Source organism: Nelusetta ayraudi, unplaced genomic scaffold (genome assembly GCF_046127955.1).
Source record: "Nelusetta ayraudi isolate G7.1 ecotype Tasmania unplaced genomic scaffold, CSIRO-AGI_Nayr_v1 ptg000009l, whole genome shotgun sequence".
Classification (NCBI taxonomy): Eukaryota; Metazoa; Chordata; class Actinopteri; order Tetraodontiformes; family Monacanthidae; genus Nelusetta; species Nelusetta ayraudi.
The window spans coordinates 1,639,270-1,657,718 of NW_027466059.1; the positions used below are offsets into that span (position 1 = coordinate 1,639,270).

Consider the following 18,449-nt stretch of genomic DNA (forward strand, 5'->3'; position numbering starts at 1 on the left):
CCTTACTTTTTCTGTAGTTTTTGTTTTTTGTTTTTTAACCTAAGTAGTAGATAGAGAAAAAAAACGGAGTCAAATTCCTTGTTTGGCACGTACAAACTTGGTCAATAAAGCTGATCTAAACGTTGTATTCTACCTATTATCAAATGTGCTCATCAAATGCTACTACCTTTGTACTTTTGGTCCTTTTGTCTAATTTGTCTATTTGGGTTGTTATTTGTGAAATATCTGACAAGACATTGTGACATCATTTGACCAAAGCAACACAATTTGCTTAGCTCTAACAAAAAAAAGAACAACCGAGGCAAAGAACAATGTAGATCACTACAGGATGTAGAAGTAAAGGTTCAAACCACTTGATTGGACAGTGATGCGGAAGTAGTCAGACGTCAATTCCTATGGTTTTGTTAGTCCTTTAAAACAAACAAACAAACAAACAAACAAACAAACAAACAAAAACTCATAAATAAAACACCTGTCCAGCACACACCAGAAGAAACTTGTCTTTGAACCCTTTGGAGTACATGCATGTGGTTGGGCTCTTTCGAAAAGTAACATTCCAAAGTTCTCACACGCACAAAGGAATGAGTGTAGATGCAACTGCAATTGATTTATTGTAGTCGGACATTAACAAAAGAGAGGACAGGATCCCGAATTTTGTGAGCTCTTTTGGGGAGACCCCTTATGTTATATTCTATTTTATCTGACATTAATTGAATCAATTCTCTTTCTCCATTAAATTCAAGAACAATTGAACTGAAAATGTCACCAAAGACCCCTCTCTCGTAAGAGTAAGAAGAGAGTCTGTGAAATTTCACTTGGTGAGTGAACTATTCCTCTTAAAATCCCATGAGATCCACATATGTTTTCATGCTGAAAGTGTGACCGTGACTGGTTTGGGCAACTTCCCTTCCCCAGTAAAAGTCCATACTGTTTAAATTTCTACTCTGGCTGCCTTTTCTTCTTCTTCCTCTTTCTTTTTTTTATTTTATTATTGTCACAGACAAAAAAATAAAATCATATCAAGAGGGGAAAAGGCTATGTTCATCTGGTTCACTTCCACAACCAATAGAAATGAATCCTTTATCAAAATTATCTGTCGGAATGGGAAAATTGCATCGTGCCACTTTAATTTTTTGAGACCATTGTGTATTGTTTGCAATGAATTTTGGATTGGATTGTAGACAATTGTAGACAAACAACTGTCCAGCAGGCAGCAACAACAAGAGAAAGTGCAGCAGAGAAAAGGTGGGGCAATGTGGTTGGAGACTGAGCCATCTAGTGAAGAAGATAAAATGAAACGACTGTTTTGATAAGCGTCTGTGCAGCTGACTTGTTGCTATTGAACTTTAACTTGGAACTCTGGGACAGTCAACAGACATTGTGTGGCAAATGTTCCTGTAGGAATCAAACACACAGTGGGCCTTGAGTTGAAGTCCTCCAGGCCTTGGTGACTGAGGGCTGATTGCAATAGGAAGACAAATCAAAAGAAAGCAACAATGGGAAAAAAAAGAGGAAAAAGAGGATACACCTGGTTCCTGTATGAGCCAAACTCATTTCCTGCCATCTGTTTTTTGGTCACCAGTAAATGCCTGCTGGATGAACAGAGAAACACGGAGAGGGTGAAGAAGCCCCGGGGTATTGACTTGGAATCAGTTTCAAACAGCTGAAGTGAGACATCAAAACAATTCTGTGCTAAATCATTCAAATGTCTTGACTGGATTTGTTACAATTTTGGACACAGTGTTGCTGCTCACTGGCCATCAAATATAGGATCACTTATACACAGGTTCCGATGTCTACAAACCATCTCCTTCATGACTGCACCATGTACTGTGTGTGTTTACATAGCAAACTTTATTGTGATATAAATATGGGTGTTCTGGCACCTTCTAGTTCAAGGCACTTTGCACTTGGAAGTACTCAATGGGCAGTAAATGCAGGTACAGTATAAACGTCTGGGATGTTTTGGGATTGTGTTCAAATAATTAGGGGAAATCCACAGAACCAACAGAGGAACACCAATAGCCGGCAGTGTGTTTGCTGCACTAGCAGGCCAACATGGCAGCAGACTTGACAAGATAAGATCAGACAAGATGTGTTTTAATTTTCTGGCAGTAGTTTTTCTATATGTGGTGCACACATGGAATTAACTGGTTCATTGTTGCTATATCTCAAATAGAACTTAAAAGTTAGAAGTACTTGAAGTCAAAATTCCAGTTGCTTTAAATCTGCTTAAAAAAGGCTTTATGCCAATTGAATGATTTTTGGCTAACTGGTTTGCTGTGGCTCAGTTTAGGTGCCACCTGCAACTGCTGTCTTCAGTAAGGTTGGCTTGGAATTATTCTTCAGTATTCTGTTATTTACTTTTGCAAAGTTCAATATTGCCTTGATATGACTTTCAACAACATCTTCAGGCGGATTCGTATCCATCCTATCATAACATTATTTGCGTTTGTCAGCTTGACTGGGCAACATTACACGTGAAGAGTGTGGCTCTGAAATAGCTCAATTCTAAACATCTTGAGGGCAGATGAAATTATATTTGGTCCTTTTTGAGCAAACAGGGTGTGACTCTTCACACCCCACCCACCCCAGTCTGGCAGACTGCGGGGTTTAAATGACCTAATACACTGATGCTGCTCCAGAATAACACACACACACACACACACACACACACACACACACACACAATAGTAATGTCATGCAAATAAGTCAGTCTGAGTCACTGATGCAGAGGGAAAATAAAATCCTTGAGTGTCACCTCATAAATATTGCACATTATGACCATACAATGCAAAACCACTCTTTAAACCATCAACACACACAAAGCAGATCGCAGAAGAGGCAGTTGTGCAACATGTTTTCTCAGTTTAGAGCGGCCAGGTACCTCGTTCGCTCAATCCCACCACTTGAGCACAAGCAGTTCTTTGATGTTTGGTTGAGCACTTCAAAGCATGGGACGACCATATACTTTTTATATCACTAAAAACCTTTATATTAATGAAACGTGAGCGTTTAAATTTGTTGTCAAAAGCTGTAATGTTCAGAAAAACAAAACATGTTAAAATGTAAAAATAGTTTATTGTCAATTTACTAAAAGCTGTACAAAATCCAGAACAGGCACATCTACGAAATATTTAACTTGAAAATATCTGATCAAAACATTGTTTCATATGCTTTTGTCAGTCATTCATCATTAAAAAAAAAACAAAAAAAAAACCAGGACATTTCTGCTTCAAGAACCAAAGTAGCTCCCATAAAGAAATGTGTCAAAAAGTGTACAATACAAATAAAACCTCACGCCACAGATTTCCGTTCAAGAAACTCTTGGCGATTTGGTGTAAGGAGACACGTCCCGGTTTCATGAATCGTCAGCACAGTCCCTCCGTGTCACGACAGGTGTGGCTTCCTCACAGATACCGGTATCGTAGTAAGCACTTGGTTCTGGAAAACAAATCTCTGAACACGCTCAAACACCCAGAGGAAAATCAGGAGCACACTGACGTACTGTATCCAGGCAAGTTTGATGGTTTCCCAGAAGCCAGGGCGGTAGGTGGGACCGGGGGGGGGGGACAGTTAAGGCAGAAACCCACAAGCAGTGTCACAAAAAAGCCAAACAAATGAACTCAAATCTGAATATTTACAGTTTTTGGCAAATGTTTTGTGCAAATGAAACTTTGAGGTACGCAGGCAAAGCGGTGCGAATTGAGCTCGTCCTGCATTTAACTGCTGTTCACGCAGGTTCGTCTCATGCATGTTTTCTATCATGCATGTGAAGAGAAGAGCTGGCCACGTGCAAACTGGTATGAGCTGTCAGAACATCCGAGTGATAAATGTACACACGGCCCCAAGGCGTTTTATTAGGACCAGCCTTCGTACTTTTACTGGTTCTTCTGGACGATCACGAACTCACACGGAGAAGTCCAAATTTTACTTTTCTTGTTCACAGGATTAAGGGATTAAGATTGGTTGGTTTTTGGTTTATTTGTGTCCATAAACAATGCTACACAAAGCCGGCCGTTGACTGACGCCTTCTTGTCCAAAAAAAATGCTTGACAGGTTACCTTAAGCAGCACGAAGCTTATTAATTGTCTCAGGTGTGTCTAGTTCAGGTTCACAGCCAGCCAGAGAATGAAAGTGAAAAGTTAACAAGAATTTCTACCCATTTGTGGATCTACTGAGGAGATCCTCACAACCGGGACTATGAATCCATATGAGAGATGTTTTTTTTCTAAAATTCCATCTAGTCAGCGCAGCTGACATCTGTTGTTAAGGCTGCAGCAGATGTTCAATGCATTACTTCAAAATATTACGCCGTTTACAGCCGCCTGCACATTTTAAAGGCATCCCTCTGCACCAAGCTAAACATTTTAGCAAAGGATATCTGATGACTTCCAGAGGGTAGCGGATCTTCACGTTGATCTCAAAGGGAGAACCAGCAGCGCGGCCCACAGTCCACACTGGCATGGGACAGGACAGCACCGTGGTCACTGGGGGACAAAGGACAGAGAGCTCAGTTCAGCCACGGTATGAGAATGTCAATGAAGTTATACAAACAATGCAACTAGTGAACGGAATGCGGGCCTCTGTCAACTTACAATTTCTGTCCTGGTAGCTCCCAATTATGCTGTCCAGGTTGTACGAACTTGCAAACGGGCTGGAGCCGTCGATGATGGACGCCTTGGTGGAAATAACGTCAGGAAGACAGAAACAATCTCAGCGCCACAACATTTTTAGAGTCGCTTTCAGTCAATGATACTTCTTCCATATCCACACACACACAGACACACACAGACACACACGTATGTGGCCATTTCCACTCCTAATTGTTTCATATGGGCATTTGAGTGACTGACAGATTTGTAAGACGTTTTTTGTCATTCTGTGCTAGTCACTGAAAAACAAACAAAAACAGAGGCTTAACAATCTTTTTGCTGTGCTGGTGGCCCCTGATAAACCTATGCAGCCTGACAGAACTCAGCTAAAGTAGTTCCTGTTTCTGAAAACAGGTTCAGTTTTGATAAACCTTGCAGTTTCACTTTATTTTTACATTACAAAAGAAACCTCGTCAGAATTCTCAGAAAAAAAAAAAAAACTTTCATGACGAATCTGTTCGCAACAGCAGCGTCTTGAAACACTTATCCAGTCTGTCCGCTGCTTTTCCAACCCTGGCCACGGATATTCCGATCCAGCCGCAGTGACCTTTGAAACGCGGGAACACATTCAGTCCACAAAAGTCCAAACGGACATCTGCATTTGGGGAAATCCTTTCAAAGCCCTGCCGAGCCATTGTGATGATGAGAAAGAGAGGGATGGATGGAACTGCCTGAGGCCGTGGCAGCCGTTGGCATGGAGGCACAACAGGCTCAGGCTTATTTCACCTCCAGCCCTCATCCCTGCAATTAGATACTGAGTGGAAAGTTTGTCCTCCGTCCAAATATCAGCTATCTATTACCTTTTAATGCTGATTAATTCATGCAGGTGATGAGAGTTGTCAGCTGCTGGGTTGGCAACTGTCAAAATAGGGCTGTGAAATGACGCTAAGTTAGGCCCTGTTTTCACTTGGTCACTTGTAACTGTTTTGGGTGATTGGATCACGAGAACGGATCTCGCAGCATCTGTTCGCACTTAGCCATTTGTGAGTTGAGCAGCAATTATACTGCGGTCTTATCTTCACAATGTAACTGGCCACTTGCTCTGCATAATCTGTTGGTTTTTCTTGGCTGTCACATTAACTCTGTGCCTTAAAACTGTAGGGTCCAAGCGTATTTCTTTTATTTAATTAGCTTACAGCGACTCTGACAAGTTTGTGAAACTTTAACGAATAAATCTATGATTTGGATAATGGATAAACCAAGTATGAGTAATGTAGCTAATGATTGAGTTTTAAGGAAATCTACCTGAAGCCAACACTTGGTAAAGATAGTAAATAATTAATTTTTCATCCAGTCAAGACAAAACTTTTGGCAGGTTGAAATATTCAGATTGAACAAGTGTCATAAAGACAATTTTATTGAGACTACGTTGTTTACGTCTCTCTTTCAAAACTCAATATAATGGCTAATGGCCTCACTAAGCTCTTTTCTCACTTTTTTTTTTTTTTTTTTGCACCTTAATTGTGCTACTAATTGCAGAATGGATATGAATAGTCGAGGGGGTAGACGCAGAAGTCATGTCTCTGATAAAGTCCGTTCAGCTGCATTTGTTGAACGATATGTACATTGTGTGGCATTTTGATCTGAAGACACAAGACAAATTTCTCCTCAAGGATTGCGCTGCGCGAAACTGTGATCGACCGAGAAGGCTCGCATTGGGGAAAACAAGAATGTCAGCTTGAGAAACTTTGTTGGTTCCCCTTTATAATTTCTTCAATATAAAACAGGGCAAACAGCTACTTGAAACGCTGGTGTAGAAATAGGCCCGGACTCTTAAAACTGGTGTAAGATTACTAAAACATACATGTTAAGAATAAAACGTGAAAATATTTTTTCCACCTGAAATATTTCTGTGGTGGAGTTACCCAATTAAACACATACAGGCGAGAAAGATAAAGCATGACCGCTGAATGTGTGGATCTGTGAGGGCACACAAAGAAAAACCACTCAACTTCCCCTTGAAGATGAATGTATCGCATCATGATCAGTGGTGGACAAAGTGCAGAACCATACAACTGATGCTCCTGATCAGATGTTTAGAGTCAGTTTAAAGTACTCGTGTACTGACTTAATAATACATGATTATTAAAAGCACATTTTCAATCATCTGCAGGGCCATATTTCACGATACATTAAACAGAGCATTGGGATGCTCTGTGGCTGTATGCACTGACTGCCTGAACCACTGAGCTGCACAATGCCAAATGTCAGTACGTGTACACAACCAAGGAAACCAAGGATTCTTGCAAGACTGTCCTTTTTTTTATAACTGAAAAATCTGCTCTCCTGCCGTGCACAAAACAACGGAACATTCTTCTGACAGGCTGCAATCAAAGAATGACGTCTGTTGGTACAATACAGGGAATGGCTACTGAAGCTTTAACCAAACATTTGCCGAATACTTTGGTAAGGCATGAACAAAAACGTTGTTCTACATAAAAATTGATAACCACAAAGGGGTTGAACAGGAAAAGGAAGGGATAAGAAGAGAAAAAAAAGCGCAGTTCAGGTGCTGACTCACGTTGTAAATATTGTGCATTCCTCGATGGGGCAAAGGTGTCCTCTGCTGCAGCCTCAGGTCTCCGTTAATGAAGAGCTTGGCTCCGGGGACGGAGGAAGAGTGCTGCACGTAGGCCAGACTCTGCATCACCACTGTCGACATCCGCTGCATGAAAAAAGAAAGCACAACAAAACACAGAAAGGCCTTCAGAGGGCTTGTTCATTCAACCCTGTCAATAATCTCTATCTATCTCTATCTAATAATATCATCTAATAATAAAACAACATTTTATTACTCTGCATGACAAATATGGTTGGCTGAAATTCCAAGTCTGATTCTGTGAATTTTGTCCCTAATATGTCTTCATAAGTCCAAATACAAGTTAACAATTAAGGTCGTGTCAAGAGTAAAGGCAAGGATACAGGCCACTTTTAATTATAATGGAAACAAAAAGCTACCATAAGAACCGTTAATAATAGTGCAGCTGATGAACAATTGTCCAATCAACTTCAAAGATTTTTCAAAGGGGCTTTGCCCAAATAATAACCCAATAAGATCTTAAAATCATATTATTATTTATATTATTGTGAGATTGTACAATATCTGGCCGGAGAGCAAATCCTCATTTACTTTCTACTCCAACATGTCCCCTTGAGCTCAGAAGATACAGCCTTTCAGTGTCATGGATGTGATGGGGTTGCTGTGAAGAGTGAACGAGTTAAGATACGTACAAACAGCTGGTAGCTGAAGGTGAGCAGCAGCTGGACGCTGTACACTTGTTCCTCAGCCTTGAGAGGAAGCCGAAGCTGAAGATTCAAAAGGTCCAACTTTCCATCGCGGTTCTGGTCCTCTTCTCTCACCTGCAGGGTGCAGAGTTAGGTGAAAACGAGTTTAACACCCCTTGGCTGACAAATTCAAGACTTCTGAGCTGGGAGAGAAATACAGTTGATCGCTTACAGAGAGGCTCGGGATCCGAAGGTCGCTTCCCAGCATCCTGTTGAGATGAGGGAAGGTGCTCCACGCCACATAGTCTCCACGAGTGCTGGTGGCAGCGACCAACAGAACCTGGTACTGAAACCTCACCACCGGCTGCTCCTCGTAGGTGCTTCTCTTGGTCCAGAAACCTGGAATAACACAATGTAAAGCACCAATTAAAGTAACCTCTCAATTAATAGCTAGTTCTACACAATATGGAATATAGGAAAATACTTCAGTGATTAAGGCTGAACAGTTATAAGAGTTCAGTGAACAGTACCTTGACTCCTGTAGGCGACCAGCAATGGAGCGATGTACGTAAGACACGTAACAACAAACAGGAACAGAGTAGCTTTTGTGCAAACGCTCGTCTTGTATCGAATCAGAGCCGGGTGCGAATAAACTTCATAGAAAGCCATAGTGAGTGCAACTCGGTCGGCTTGCCAGTTGGTTAATAATGAAAGTAGCGCCGATGCTGTGTGGAAACCGGATCCCGGAGACTGATAGCTAATGTTCGACGTCAACAAAATTACGACCACCTGTAGAATGGACTTTTTGAGCAATACACCAATATAAAAAAATCCCTCTTGGTGTGTGTGTGTTTCAACGAAAACCTGTGACGTCTACGTTAGCATGCTAAGGAGTGCAGTCAGTGCACGGCGCCATCTTGCTTAGCGTCGAGCGGTTACCATGGCTGCGGGTGACGGCGTTCCCTCTGTAAAGGAACGGGAATTTCATTCGGCAACTTGCTTGGAAATGTACATGGTCACGCTTCTGTGAATTCATCTAAAATAAATAATCAAAATTTGGCCATAAATTGATGTATCTTATCGCGACGTGAGGGCTACTCTCGAGGGGAAAAGTGTCGAAACATTCAAAGAGTTAGAGAATAAAGTCAGCTGTTGTGAGATTAAAGACAAAATAAGTATTTGTACTTCGAGACCTTCTGTTTTATGAAAGTTTGCTTCTATAAATGTAGAAGGGTGGTAAAGGATCAGGTGGACTTGGCGACACAGTGCACGCATTTGCAATTGTCCGTAAAGATTTAATCGATTGAATATTTTTCCGAGCGCACCTGAACGCAGCAGCATTACCACGGGCGCTCTGTCAGACGGTGACGTCACCCCCAGCTCGACGGACGGACGGAAGCTCTGGGTGGAGGATAGATTCTGTTGACGTTTTTGTTTTGATCGCCTTTGTTGTGGATTTTTTCCCCGGGCCGCTCTCCCCGACTTCGACACGTCCGTCACGCCCGAGCGCAGGGATCCAGCAAAGATGAAATGGATGTTTAAAGAGGACCATTCCCTCGGTAAAAAAAGGGGGCTCCGGGTTGTTATGAAACAACAGATCAGGCTCTATCTCGTCGTGCCGTGAAGCCCTCCCTCTCTCCCTCCCTCTCTCTTTTCCTTCATCCGCGCAGTGTTGTTTTTTTCCCTTCTCCCTGTGGTCGTTTCATGTATTTCTAACGGCAGAGCCCGTCAGCAAATTATGGTTGTCAATCCTTTTGCGGACACCGCCGCCGGATGACTTTGCAAAACATGCTAGCCTGCTAAGTACAAACAGCTACAAAAGGCTTAACCTAAGACACCGAACGGTGGTCTCGTCTCGGATTTCTCCTTGAAACGTGTTTGTCTGGATATGATGGATGTCACCGCCACCAAATTCCGTTCGTCACTTTGGTGCTTTACGTTGGCCTAGTACTTGCGTCAGATCTGCAACCCGTGTCAGACCAGAGGTGTACTGGGCAAGAATCCAAATGCACTCTGGTCCTAACTGCTTGAACCCCTTGTATACTGCTGTATCACACTTCCGGTTTGGTTTGTTTGTGGCTTTCAGGTCGGTAAAAAAAACAAAAAACAAAAACTAACAATACCCCAACACGGAAAGTAGAGCGTCTGGAATTTATAACATTTGGATGCACATTTGGATTATTATTATTATATCCCAGTAAGAGTGACACAGTTAGCCCCCTGTTTACAGCCGCCCCTGGTGACCACTAACAGGTGATTGGTACAGGTGAGGTTTAAATGCCCTTTGTGACATCACAATTGACTGTTTTCCGGAACTGTGTGTTTAAGTCTAAAGTGTGTCAGACGTAACGTAACGGATTGACTTTTCTCATTTGTGAAGGGATCACTGACAGGCTAGAGACAAATCAAGGTTGGAAAACATTGGTGTACGAATTTTGCCAAACATAAGTCAGAAAGTTTCAGGACAACTAACCATTAACGTGGGATAACCATGTTTGCTTGGGGTTTGGTGTAACATTCACAGCACATCGAGCTGAGTTGTGTCATTTTCTAGTTCCACCTCCAGTTTGCAGTCATTTCCTTTTTTTAGTCGAACTCAGGACTTAAACTCTGCGCTCAACACTGTGATGAGACCTCGTCTCGTCAACTGGGACAGCCCCCCCCCCCCCTCCCAAAAAAAAAAAAAAAAAGTCTGACAGTGGTGGCCAGCCAGTCACAGTTGGTTCAGCATAGCTTTGTGAAGGTATTTCCAAAAGTAGGCCTCTTATCTGGGCTAATGAAAGTGGGCAACATGCAGAGCCTTAATGGATCCACCACATCTTATCACCATCACCTCAGCCTCGTCTCTGTGGCCTCTGCTTAGTGTCTCCCGTTGCCCTCAAGTTGTGCCAGAAATAGATGTGGCCATCTGCTCTTTTTACGCAAAGATTATAATCATTACCACTAGAATTATTATTATTATGTTCGGCACAATACTGAATCAAAGCAGGGCAGCCATTGCGCCAACAATGGTGTTACCAGTGGCTGCGTTTCGATTACCCCTAGAATTGCGCAAAATCTAAATATTGCAACAAAAAACTGGTCATGGAAACACCTAAACTTTGAAAAACCTCTGAAAGGTTTTTATGCTCTCATCAGGTGGTTTTCAGACGTATCGATATAGAGGTACATAGCAAAAGTGTCACAAATTAATTTATACGTCAACGGACGTGACATATGGGGTCACGTGACCAGATCGCGTCAAGTGTACTGGTCACGTAATTTGTTGAAATTTTAGAAATTGTGCTTTTATTTTGCGAAAAACTGTATTGGAAGAAGCTTGCACCATATTTCAGGGCCTGCACTTCTCGGCCCTTGGTGTATCTGCTCGACGGCAGCGAGCTTTTCAAGAGGTGCCTCCAAGTGGCCTCTGGCATCCCGGTGACCTCTGACCTCCTGTTTGTTGTTTCCTTCTCTCCTCAGAGCACCGATGTGTGGAATCAGCCAAAATACGCAACAAGTACCCTGACCGAGTACCGGTGAGTGGCGCTGGCGGGGGAGGGGACACGCACTGAGCGACACACAGTCAGTAGATTACAATTGAGTGACTCGTGAGCAAGTGCTAAAGTTAGGAAAAAAGAACTGAAAAAAATATCAGTGATGATACAAAATACAATCAATGAAGCAAAGGAAACATTCAATAAGTAACCCCCCCCCCCCCAAGTTATTTTTCACCCTGTTTTGCAATGTATTTATTTCTTCCGTATCATTCTGTAAATATTAACATCCACATGACACACGTGACATTCTCCTGCTGGGTGTGCAAGAGACAAAAGGTCGCCACTAGCAAACAAAAAAATTACAGAAAACGTGTGTAATGCGTCACAGAAAAACCTTGTGGCCATCAGCCACGATCGGGCGGTGACGCCTCGAGGTGCTAAATTCTCACGCTGCCACACAGCAAACAAAAGCCCCGGCCCAATACATGGGGTGATATTTCAGACAGCATTAGGTGCTCAACTTGCACGCCTCCAGGAAGTGGACTTCAGGGCTTTTTTTTATCTTGAAATCACGATCCGTTTGTCTCGTTCTTGCATTTCTCCAAAGGCAGTGAATGCAAAACAAATGTCAGCTCCGGGGCTCATTGTCACATTGTTTGCCATTATATAAGAATCTTGAGTTTGACATTTGAGTGCCAATTGGATTGAAGGACAGTGTGTTGATGAGAAGGGGGCTGCACAAGAGCGGCAACCTGTCTTTGAAAAGGCAACGTGTGATTTCTCATGTTGATCTTAGGCCATGTTTCAGTTTTGTGTATTTGACAGCCCACAACTGAGCTTGATTGGCTCACAGCGGCCTTATTAACTCTGAAACAGCACCTTAGTTTTTGAGGAAAAAGGCTTTTATGGCCCACCTCCACAGCTTTAAAACACCAGAGAGTGACATTTCTGACACAGGGAGTGAAGTAACTCAGTGCCACTTTGCCCAACAGCGATCAGAGAGGTTCTGGCACGCCACTGACCCGGAGCTGTTCAAACGCAAGCTTGTTTGGTTTCACATTTAAAAGCCAGATTCTCTGTTGGCGTGTGCACGCCCCGCAGGTGATAGTGGAGAAGGTTTCGGGCTCTCAGATCGTGGACATCGATAAGAGGAAGTACCTGGTGCCTTCGGACATCACGGTGGCCCAGTTCATGTGGATCATCAGGAAACGCATCCAGCTGCCTTCAGAGAAAGCCATCTTCCTCTTTGTGGACAAAACCGTCCCGCAGTCCAGGTGAGAGCATCAAACGCAACAGCACCTGTCACGTGAATAGAGAAGAATTAGACTGCGTTCAGACTGCAGGCAATCCTTCTCAAATCCAATTTAAGGGCTGATTGTCCATTTTTAGGGCTGTTTTTTTTTTTTTTTTTTTTTTTTTAGCAAGTGTCCAAATGGGATGTGGCTCTGTTCAGGCTGGGCCACATTATTGACCCATCTGACAAGCTGCTGTAGCAACGACGTCGGAGCGGAGGCGTCATCCAGCGCGTGCAGTGTATGACGTCATTTAATTGCGACAGTGGCAAAAACTAAATGGGCTTGTTGCGATACGTGCCCTGGAGCTTGGCTTGAATGCAGCCTGATGAGGCAACGACTTTCCTCCTCTGTCCAGGGACTTTTGAGTTTTCCATCGTCAAAAGATACAGCAGTGACAGTTCTGGTTGATAAGTGCCAGAACGTGGTTAACAAGTGGACGCCGCCAAATTTGACGATGACCTTTCTGCCATTTGGATTCGTGCTTATAAGTACACATAAGTGTAACCTTTCTTCCCTGTAATTCTAATTTCCACTGGACTACTTGAAGATACTATTTATGGATATGAAACAAAAATGACAATTCTTAAAGCTACGTCGGTCTTTGTATCCATATCATTTCCCAGAGGCTGGCCTGGCATTTGGAGAGCTTCTTATCTTCAACTAAAATGAATAACTAAAAGGTCAGGGTGAAGTATCCCCGCTCTCCATCCCGCGAGGTGAAAACGCATCGTAAGAAAAGCAGTTTAAGGCTCAAGTAGTTTGTGCTGCACGCAGCGCTTTAGCCAATTTGCATGACTGCAGAGGGAAACAAAACCTTGCTCTGCGAGTGAGTCAACGCCCAGCGGGAACGAGAGTGGCTCTCCATTTACACTCATCCCTATTGTTCCTCTCATTTTACACTCATTGATGTCACAATGCCAGCGTGGCGAAAACACAGTGCGTGGATGTGAGCAATTTGATCCAGGGCTCTTTGTCCGTGTAATACCGGTAACGCAAGGAGTTTTGATAAGAGGAAGTACATTTTGTTTGGAATAGTTCCAAATTACTTTAAAACAAACCGATAAAACGCTGCACCTCACGCTAAAAACTGCAAAGTCAATACCAACTTGAGTGTGAGAGACCAAACACTTATTGGAGTGAAGTAGTAGTAGTGCTATCAGGTCGTTAAGTGGAGTCATTAGGTGACTAAACAGGCTATCAGATGCAAGGAGGTTAGGAAATGGCTGGCAGTGGGAGGGAAACTGATTACAAACTAGCGGGGCCAAGCTACCCTGAGTTGCACCTCAGGAACTGGTGCATCTGCTGCAGCAGATGGAGATGCTGGCTCGCAGTGAGTGTGCTGTGAGATGGGCTCCAGGAGCCGAGGCCTGGACTGACTGCCAGGATGCTAACAGGCTAAGACGCAATTATACTGAGATATCATTGGAGCCACTCAGGGAATTAACTTTTTAAAAGAAAAAAAAAAAACCCCCGTTGGCCAGCTAAGAACTTTCTTCTGTCTGCTCTTTCAAAGGAGCCCTTTTCTGCTTTTGACAGGCGCATCAGGTCACAGAGTCACTTTTCTACAGATTGCTTGCAAATTGTATCATTTGTTTCGACTAGCAAAAACAATAATATAAAGAGAAGGAGCAGAGCCGGTCAGAGAACGGCGATGAGAATCTGCTCCGAGGGTGTTGGCCAGTTTGGGGCCGACGTAGGTTTTTCCTTTCTGGGCTGCTTGACTGAATACAAGTATTTGTAATAAGCTGCAATTTGCAGCTGCAAGGACGTGATGGTCATTGCCACACCCAAATACCAAGTTAGTGCTGTTATTAAGCCCAGCCTCGATGACGTTGAGTGGGGTGACAGAGGGCCAGTCTTTCAGCAGTCCAGCAAGGTGTGGGCACAGAATTTACACAGCGAGTCCAAATGGTACAATGATGACTTGGTGTTTTTTTTAATAAGGCAAACCTTCCTGGAGGCCTTTTGACTTGATCAAAGCAAGAGGTGACAAACTCTCCAAAAATATTGGCCTTTGAGCGTTGTCTTTAATTCCAAGGATCATTTCTCGGTGTGATCCTAACTCAGACATGGGCAAACTACGGCCCCGGGGGCCATATGCGGCCCGTTAAGCTTTTTAATCCGGGCCACCGAACTTGAAGAAATTATATAAATAGTAAGTCATTAATAAAAAAATAGCTGTCTTTCATCAATTTCTTCTTTGTTTTAAGAGTCATTTCAATAAAGAGCTAAAAATGGGGCTTTTTGCTTTGGCGTGCCAGGTCACTGTGTGTTTTTGCTGTGTTGCAGTCTGACGATGGGCCAGCTGTACGACAAGGAGAAGGACGAGGACGGCTTCCTGTACGTGGCCTACAGCGGAGAAAACACCTTTGGTTCCACAACACGGGGATAAAGCCTCAATGAATAACACACACACACACACACGCACACAAATGCACGCACACAGACAGACACACACACATACGAGGCAAGGCCACATATATTCCGGTGTGTTATCAGGGTTTTTCTTTGGTGGCCAAGGAAGAAACCTATCAGCCATGTCCATATCAGTGTTAGAAAACAATTCATGGCCCCAAACATTGAACCGACAGAACCTTCACTGGTCCGAAAACATTTACTCAGCCTAAATTCTAACCCCAGTCTGATCTGTAGAAGTTCCTCTCCAAATAGGAACGGTAGACAAGAATAGTGGCTTTTACACACAGTTTGTCTAACAAATAAAGGATATTTAACTATTTAAAGACATGCAGAAAAACACAGCATGTTAATGTTGTAGGACATGTATATGACATCTACTTCGAGAATAGAAAAAAAAAAAAAAAAACATCCACAAAAATTTACTTCAATTTGAAAATGTTGAGGTTTGTTTTTGCAGTGATTGGAATTCGGCCTTCTGAGGAAAGTGTTCTAGTTGGTGATGGTCTTCACGGGTGCGATTAGGCCGAGGAAAAACCCTGGTAGTACATCAGACACTGGCTCTTACACTTGGCACAGCCATTCATGGTCAACTTTTGATATGGAAAACAAAAATACATTTAGGGTAAAAAATCAATCAAACTGCTTCGGTAATTGACACGATTCTGTTTTACAGCCTCGCACGATTGAGGCAGGCTTGACTTGAATAGTTGGTCCCGGGATTGTTTCCAGCTTCTAAGTGGAGGAAAATATCTTTACCACTGCCGTCAAAACCAGAGCAACAATCACCACACACAGTAGGCATGTGACAGTTATTGATTAGGGTTTTTTTTTGTTGTTCTTTTAGCTATTGAGAAGCGGAAATCCCAGTCAAGGTCTTGACACGCGAAATACTCACGTAGTAATAATCACACGTCACCAATTCAGCTTCTTTTCAATCCAGATTTGTCGTCACGGAAATTTGTGAACGCATAACTATGCTCGTACAACTATTAGCCACGTTATGTGCGTGTTTGTACGGGTCAGAACAAGTCTAGGACCTCCGGTGTGCGACTGCAGTTGCACACAAGAGCACTAGGGGGACACGAAGGAAGCTAATTAAAATGAGCTTTTTGCGACAGTGACCGATGGTGTTCAGAAGCAGGAAGTAGAGCCCTGGGGATGCTACCGAGCGCTTCCTGTCCGGCCCCTGCCCTCCTTTTGTTTTCCGTTTTTGCCAGATAGAGATCAGCACCAACGGGGCTGACTGGCACCATCCGCTAAAAACAAACACTTTACTTGAAGTGTGTGTCGTTGTGGAAGTCACGTGACATCCTTTGCGTTGTCATCGCCGTCTGAAAGGTACGCAGGGTGGAAAATTGTATGGCTCCTTGTCTTACGTTGTCAGTTTTCTCTTTTTAATTACTCAGTGATTAAGAGTAGGTGGTTCAAAACAACCCTCATTATTTTTTGTTTTGTTTTGCACTCATCTGATATTATAAATACGAGCTGCACTCTAACCAGCTGTCCAATTCCAGGTTTTAAGACCCAGAATCAATCAAATGAAAGTGAGCTTTTATAACTATTTAACATTATTTATTCCTAAAATAATCATTGTTAGCTATTAAATAAATATGAAGGTAAACTGCACCTCTGTCCAGTTGTATCTCTGTGATGTTATGAAGTTTTGTTGTTTTTTTTGCTTTGCTGAATAAAATGCTCTCCGATTTTAAGAGATTTATGACTGGCGAGCCGTGTTCCTTCGCTCAGTTTCAGGTTGTCGTTCAGGATGAGGACGTTTCTAAATGTAGCACAGTCCCCTCGTTAATCTCCATAGTAAGGTTAATTTTAGCCTGCTTGATGACATCCTAAGTGTTAACTCTGATGTCAGTTTCTGGAGAAAACTGGCTTTATCATCTTTAGACCCACAATGAACATTTGTTCACTCAAACGTTAATCCAGCTCGTCTAAATTAGAATTAGAACAGTGACCCCTGTGTACATGGCGGAGACCAAGTCAAAACAGTTTCAAGGCAGTTTTTTGTTTGTTGTCGCACTTTTTTCCTTTTAGTTATTTTCCTTTTAGTTATGTTGTTTAGTTAGTAGGACTGTCAGTGTTAACGCATTAATCGTGATCGTTAATCGCATTTCAAACGCACCTTTTTGTCCCATTTACTAACCCGCAGTCGGCCCCTCTGGACGATTTCTGGTAAGAAATACTTTACATTACTGACTGAAAATGCAATATAACAGAATTTTACATGTGCAATTCAAACCGCGATTAATTGCAGTTAACTATGAAGATTTTGCGAGTAAAGAAATGAATCGTTTGACAGCCCTATTAATTAGGTTTACTTAAGTTGTGTTTTGTAGAGAGTTTTCTGTCTTAAAAAAAAAATACAAACTCAAAATTCACTCTCACTTCCTGGTGCAATAGAATCATTGGCTTTTCACACATGAAGTCCAGTGTCTCAGCATGTCCTGGAATGACAGTTGGAGGCTGTGCGTGACCACGGCCCTGCCCACTACATCATCCAATTCTTAATAAACAAAACAGCAGGCTGCGAGTGAAAATCCAGCTCAGCTTCACCTCGTGTTACACAAGTTTTTAAAAGATTTTTTTTGGTCCAAAGGTTTTCTGTGTTTGGTATTCTCTGCAAATATTTTTCTTGGTTTTATCTTAAAACTATTTGCTTTGCCCAGCCCTAACACACTCTCAGGGGCCTGCGATTGGCTGAGTGTCGGTATTGTCAAGATCTGGTTCTGTGAGACACGGTGGCCCTTGTGACGTTCGGCCGGTTGATTGTGCCAAGGACTTGATGTCCGGCTGAAACAGTCGACGATGCCACTTCAAGTAAAGTGTTTCTGATTCAACTGGTTCTAAAGTTTAAGCACCTTTGTGTCTGTCTTAACCTGAACTACAGTTTACGTAATATCTGGTGCTAAATCAACAAGATTCCACATTATACAGTATTCAGATTTGCACACCACAACACCGCAGGCTTTTTTTTTTTTTTTTTTAAAGGATGTATGTTGATGTATAACATATGGATGGACTGCTATGAAACTCAGTATTGTTTTATTTTGTCCGTGTTGTACAATTAAATATATCTTGAGGATATAGGATTTTAGATATCCGAAAGGGGAAAGGTAGCTGGAAGACCTGACCAATCAAATAAATTGTAAAACCAAGTGTGAGGTGTTTCATGTCTCATTGAAAATTGAGGTTATAAATCATATATATCACGGCAGCAATATGAAAGAGACTTGCAGACACTCGTAAAGAGCAGAGCATTGCAGTTATTATTACCATGCAGTTATTATTGCAAGTTATTGTTTCAAGGGAATTGTTGTTTTGCTGATAACTCGTGTCCTTTCAGTACACGAAATAGAATTAGGGAT

At 42.5% G+C, this 18,449-nt stretch overlaps 2 protein-coding genes across 3 annotated transcripts; one reads left to right on the forward strand and one right to left on the reverse strand.

The window, feature by feature from the left end:
- Positions 1-3,063: 3,063 nt before the first annotated feature.
- On the reverse strand, positions 3,064-9,118 carry tmem231 (transmembrane protein 231). 2 transcript variants are annotated; one of them, XM_076019293.1, is made up of 7 exons: positions 8,820-9,118; positions 8,113-8,279; positions 7,887-8,015; positions 7,177-7,320; positions 4,599-4,680; positions 4,385-4,490; positions 3,064-3,553 (listed from the first exon to the last, which is right to left on the reverse strand). In XM_076019293.1, exons 1-7 carry the CDS (start codon positions 8,914-8,916, stop codon positions 3,391-3,393), a joined length of 888 nt encoding a protein of 295 aa, XP_075875408.1. In that variant the 5' UTR covers positions 8,917-9,118; the 3' UTR covers positions 3,064-3,390. The 2 variants fall into 2 exon arrangements, with proteins under 2 accessions (XP_075875408.1, XP_075875407.1); XM_076019292.1 differs by having other exon boundaries at positions 8,411-9,118.
- A 134-nt stretch (positions 9,119-9,252) lies between these two features.
- On the forward strand, positions 9,253-18,239 carry gabarapl2 (GABA(A) receptor-associated protein like 2). Its single transcript, XM_076019294.1, has 4 exons — positions 9,253-9,439; positions 11,343-11,398; positions 12,461-12,633; positions 14,944-18,239. Exons 1-4 carry the CDS (start codon positions 9,406-9,408, stop codon positions 15,044-15,046), a joined length of 366 nt encoding a protein of 121 aa, XP_075875409.1. The 5' UTR covers positions 9,253-9,405; the 3' UTR covers positions 15,047-18,239.
- Positions 18,240-18,449: the final 210 nt, after the last annotated feature.

Excerpts from the sequence above, each read along its gene's own strand:
- tmem231 (XM_076019292.1), bottom strand. The coding sequence starts at position 8,549 with ATGGCTTTCTATGAAGTTTATTCGCACCCGGCTCTGATTCGATACAAG. Across the intron at positions 8,280-8,410 it reads GGTCGCCTACAGGAGTCAAG|GTTTCTGGACCAAGAGAAGC; the intron begins GTACTGTTCACT and ends GTGTTATTCCAG. Across the intron at positions 4,681-7,176 it reads GAATGCACAATATTTACAAC|GCGTCCATCATCGACGGCTC; the intron begins GTGAGTCAGCAC and ends ATTTCCACCAAG.
- gabarapl2 (XM_076019294.1), top strand. The coding sequence starts at position 9,406 with ATGAAATGGATGTTTAAAGAGGACCATTCCCTCG. Across the intron at positions 11,399-12,460 it reads AGTACCCTGACCGAGTACCG|GTGATAGTGGAGAAGGTTTC; the intron begins GTGAGTGGCGCT and ends CACGCCCCGCAG. Across the intron at positions 12,634-14,943 it reads AAAACCGTCCCGCAGTCCAG|TCTGACGATGGGCCAGCTGT; the intron begins GTGAGAGCATCA and ends GCTGTGTTGCAG.